Below are 4,707 nucleotides of genomic sequence, written 5' to 3' on the forward strand. Positions count from 1 at the left end.
TATTTTAGTCATTTTTTATAATAAAGTTATTGTAGTCATCTTATATAAAAAAGAATATTAATTTAAATTCATTCAAGGTTTGGTTTATCGATTTTTTTATTAAATCAATTTATCTGATCTAATTTTGTTAAAGTTAATAAAATTAATCAATTATATGTATTAAATTTTAGTTAATAACAAATATTTAAAAAAAAAAGACATTTTAAGTATTTTTATCGGAATATCTCCCATCCCACAATTGTTTCAACAAATATCATATAGAGGAAGCTAGGGTTTATGACGAGCGAGGAGAATTGTGTACAATTATACTGTTATGGGCGAAATTGAAGAATTGATCAGAATCATCAATGCAAGCAGTGAGAGACAGTGATTGTCCTCAGTTTCGGTTTTGCACGATCCCGATGAATGAAGTATGAACAGAGGCATGAATTGAATTGACCAGACATTGCAGCGTAGCTCGTTGAGTTGTTCAGTCCCTTTCAATAATGCAAATTTTTTGTCCTACAATATTAAATCTTAATTTCTCCTTGTCCCCCTCCTTTAAATTAATCAGCAATAATTCTGTGTGCGTGCTTTGACAAATTACACTTAGATTCATTAAATGTTGTTCAAAATTACGCACAGTCTAAATAATTTTATTGAAGTAATAAATCAAACTATCTCCGTTCAAAGAAGTTTAATTTTACAGAACAGTAGCATATGTTCTTAAACAAAATCTTTCTCATCAGCTAATCATAATTACTTGTAAAGCAACTAAGTGCTGTATGATAGTAAGCCAATATATTAGTAAAATTTTAAAGGTTTTAATAAGCTGGTTTATTTTTCACTGAATTTACTAAAAAAATGGTTGGGATAATTTGGGACAGAAGAGGTATGAAATTGAGAATTTTTGTTTATGATAGGAAGTACAGACATAAAATAGAAGGAAGATGGATGAGAATCATGAAGTATGTGTATATATATAGCTAGGTAGATATATATAAAAAGATAAAGATAGATATATATAGTATGTATATAGGTATGGTGGGTGTGTTCCCCTTAGAATTAATTTTACATGGCAGATAGAGGCACAACACAACACAACTGGATCTTCAAACTTGTCACACTTTCTGTTGTTGCAGCTGGACTTGCACTTGATGATTATTAGTGGCTTCCACAGGAGTAGGAGGGTTGTTGTCTGGTTGCTGCTTCTTCTGATCTCCAATCTCAATATCAATGGGGGCCTGAGGGGTGGTAGCTTCAACTTCTCCGTTATGTTGAGGCAGCTTCTCATCATTATCCTTGCTCACGGGCTTGTTCTTCCTGTATATACAATACAGCACCATCTGTATTGTCCCGAATGTCACTCCCACTATGTTCGGAAGCTGTATTATTTACATGCATGGGAAAAAGCTAACATTAGAAACACAAGACAGAACCAACTATATATGTGTATATAGGCTAGCACTTAGTACTAGTACTTACTGTAACATAGATATCCTTGAGAAGAATGCCATATGCCATCCACATTATTGCGCTTATTGTGAGAAGCAGTGAAAGATTGAAGGGCATGAACTCTACACTCTTTGTGCGAATTACCACTCTCTACATGAAAATGCATATATCACATTAATAATTATATTAATCAAATACATATAGTAGAAATGAATTAACTCACAATGATGCTTAAAGGTGCTGCAAAGACACTGGTGGAAAGGACGACGCAGATCCATCCAAGAAGCTCTAGACGAGCTGTTCTTTCTTTTGCTAGAACGTGTGTCAGAAGGACAACCAAGAATATTCCCCCCAAGTTGAACATGAATATCAGCTTCAACGTGAAGATCTACACAACATAAACATAGATTTATTATATGAATTAATTAATAAGAAGCAATACATGCATGAGCAGTATAATAATTAAGCGTACCCTAGCTTTCTTGGGGCAATAGGTGAGATAGATGGCAAGGTAAATTGTCTCTATAAAACAACCGAATGAGTTGATGGTGATGATAAGTATTTCGCCCTTCTTTATGTAAGCATAAAATATCCAAAGCATTGCACTGAACAGTGCTGCCACATATGGAATCGACTGGAACCCTTCCGTTGTTTTCTTCTTACAAACTCGATAAAATGTGGATCTGCATTCATTCCATATATACTATTAGTATTGGCTACTGCCCCTGCGTCGACACTTGATATTAATTCAAGTTATATATGTATGAATGTATACTTACAAAGGTGCCAGGAAGCAAATGAAGGAGCAAATGTTACCTATACATAAACATAACATAGAAAATCAGTGAATTTCTTGGAAGGAGAATGAAAAATTAAAGAATATATATTAAGAGAGTAATCAATTAATTGTGCATGTATGTGTGTGTACCTATAACACCAACGATAAAAATTTCAGTAGCGACTTGAGGCATGGTTTCGATGGAAAGAAGAGCTAGAGAAGAATTGAAGGGAAGCTAAGTGTAGCTCTAGCTTGCTTAATTAATGAATATTGTGTATGTGTGTGTACCCTGCCACGGAAGAAAACAGATATTAGAGATCCCTTATATATAGGGGAGGAGGAGGAGGGGGCTATTCGCATGGACATTATGAAATTATTGAGTGAATTGCATTCATTCGAGGGCAAACAATCAAAGCCATGAGCACACCCGTTTCCGAATGCCAACTCAATTCATTATTGTGGCGAGTTGGTGTGATGTAGTTCTACAATTAATATTTTGGGCCACCACTTCCAATCCCTTGTTTACGTGTTACATCTCCAACCAATTTCAGACGTTACGTTTCCTCAGCCCCTCTCCTCACGTGACCCCGCTCCATTATTCCTCCCTCTCACGTCCCTAGTTGGCCCTCCTATTTCACAAATTCTATGCCTCACAAATATATAAATTAAATGAAAGAATGCTATGGAGCGATGAAATTTTATTATTTTTTGTTATTAGTTAATTATTAATATTTAAAAATATAAAATAAAATGTTTTGTTAGATTATTAAATTAAAAGAATTAAGTTAAATGAATTGAATTAATTATAAACCAACTTCTTAAGTTAATAATTAGTCCAGTTTTAGTCTTTACTCTTTTGTATTTTTGCTTATTATTATTTAAGAAAATTTAGGAAGTCAACATTTTTTAAAATCAGTCAACGATTGTATTCGTACATGTTTTCTGCCTCTTCAATATCTCTTCCTTTTCTTTTACTTCTACCTTCAAACCCCTTCTTTCTCTTCCTCTCTCTCCCCGTTTGAAGCTACCGTTATCTTTTCCTCTCCTTTTCTCGATCTATCAGTTTATTTTAGATATTTTAAGGCAAATATTTTTGAATGTTTTTTAATGTGATTTTATTTTTAAAAAAATTTAGATTTTTCTTTAAATGTTTTTGAGACATTTTTAATGTATAATAGGTTTAGAATTTTTAAATTTTGAAAGCTAACCTAAATAAACGAATTTGATAAGTTTTTAGATAATTTGTTCCCTAGTTGGATCTCTAGATATTTCGATAGCTTGAATCATGGGTAATATGATATGAATTGTTAACCGCACCCTTCTCCTTAAAATTATTAGTGTGTGTTGGTATGAAAATGAAAATATCGGCGCCAGAAGGGCATGGGCTGAGTCACCTCCACTAAGGACACAGGTCACCTATTCATCAAAATTTCATGACTTTGAGATTAAAGCGGGACACGTGTTACCAAATGACATCATGACAGATTCACATCCATGCACATGCACACTGCTAATACTATGAAGAGATCATCAGAGTGTTGAATTAGGGAGGAATAATCCTAATTACTTCACTATATTATGAGCATGTATATCTTAGGGTAAGTAGTGTAGGAGAAATTTCATGAGCTGTAACAGTTATTGCGCTCAATCTCTCATGATTAATGCAACGAACTTTTGACCATCACACGTGAAGGGTAGAAGAATTCCAAGTCCCATCTCGTCTCGTGATTGATTATCATTAAGCCAAGTGGCACGGCTACTCTATTACATCTGGATCACTCTTTCAATCAGCATTCATCTAAACTCTACTTGACAAAACGGAACAATAGCTATACTAGGTATCATAATTAAAAGGAGGACTTTGCACTATCTTTTTATTTTTATTTTTTTTATAGTATAAAAGTTATTTTTTTTAGAGCAATACTAGGGGTTAGTAACATTTGTGATTGGTAGCCATCAATTAGCCATTAATAATAATTTGATGGTATGATATTGGTGTGAGATTTCATCCAATGACTCATCTTTCTCTATTAGTTACATGCTAGCCAAAATGTAATAAAATTACTGCCCCTAGACTTTTCTAATAAAAAAAATAATTTTCTTAAATCATCATTCTAGTATTAGGCCTCTCATAATAATAATAATAATAATAATAATAATAATAATAATAATAATAATAATAATAATAATTAGGAAAAGAAAATTTGTGATTTTCTATTGTTGTCCGTCTAATAGTTGAAAACTTGCAACAACATAGGAATCTTGGACCGAGCCAAAGAATGATTAGTTCTCCTAATAAAAAGAAAGTAATCAACTTTTTAAATTTAAAAAGAATTATTTCGACAAACAAATACTTAATTGAATTACTATATTTATATGTATCGGATACATTTTAGATATAATATTTATTGATATTCATTTAATATATTTATTTATTGTCTCTAATCATATATTAATTAATAAAAAAATTTAATAGACATATTTAAATATTATAT

General features: G+C 32.1%; 1 protein-coding gene across 1 annotated transcript; it reads right to left on the bottom strand.

The window, feature by feature from the left end:
* Positions 1 to 872: 872 nt before the first annotated feature.
* Positions 873 to 2,500, bottom strand: LOC107480037 (bidirectional sugar transporter N3). Its single transcript, XM_016100150.3, has 6 exons — positions 2,363 to 2,500; positions 2,214 to 2,250; positions 1,907 to 2,117; positions 1,658 to 1,822; positions 1,465 to 1,584; positions 873 to 1,364 (listed from the first exon to the last, which is right to left on the bottom strand). The coding sequence occupies exons 1-6, from the start codon at positions 2,403 to 2,405 to the stop codon at positions 1,101 to 1,103; spliced, it is 840 nt and encodes a 279-aa protein (XP_015955636.1). The 5' UTR covers positions 2,406 to 2,500; the 3' UTR covers positions 873 to 1,100.
* Between the last annotated feature and the right edge of the window lie 2,207 nt (positions 2,501 to 4,707).

Source organism: Arachis duranensis, chromosome 3 (genome assembly GCF_000817695.3).
Source record: "Arachis duranensis cultivar V14167 chromosome 3, aradu.V14167.gnm2.J7QH, whole genome shotgun sequence".
Classification (NCBI taxonomy): Eukaryota; Viridiplantae; Streptophyta; class Magnoliopsida; order Fabales; family Fabaceae; genus Arachis; species Arachis duranensis.

Bases quoted from the DNA above. Each gene is read 5' to 3' on its own strand.
- LOC107480037 (XM_016100150.3), bottom strand. From the start codon at position 2,405: ATGCCTCAAGTCGCTACTGAAATTTTTATCGTTGGTGTTATAG. The intron at 1,585-1,657 runs GTGAGTTAATTC...ATTTTCATGTAG, and splicing joins CAGCACCTTTAAGCATCATT to AGAGTGGTAATTCGCACAAA. The intron at 1,365-1,464 runs GTAAGTACTAGT...TAAATAATACAG, and splicing joins TCAAGGATATCTATGTTACA to CTTCCGAACATAGTGGGAGT.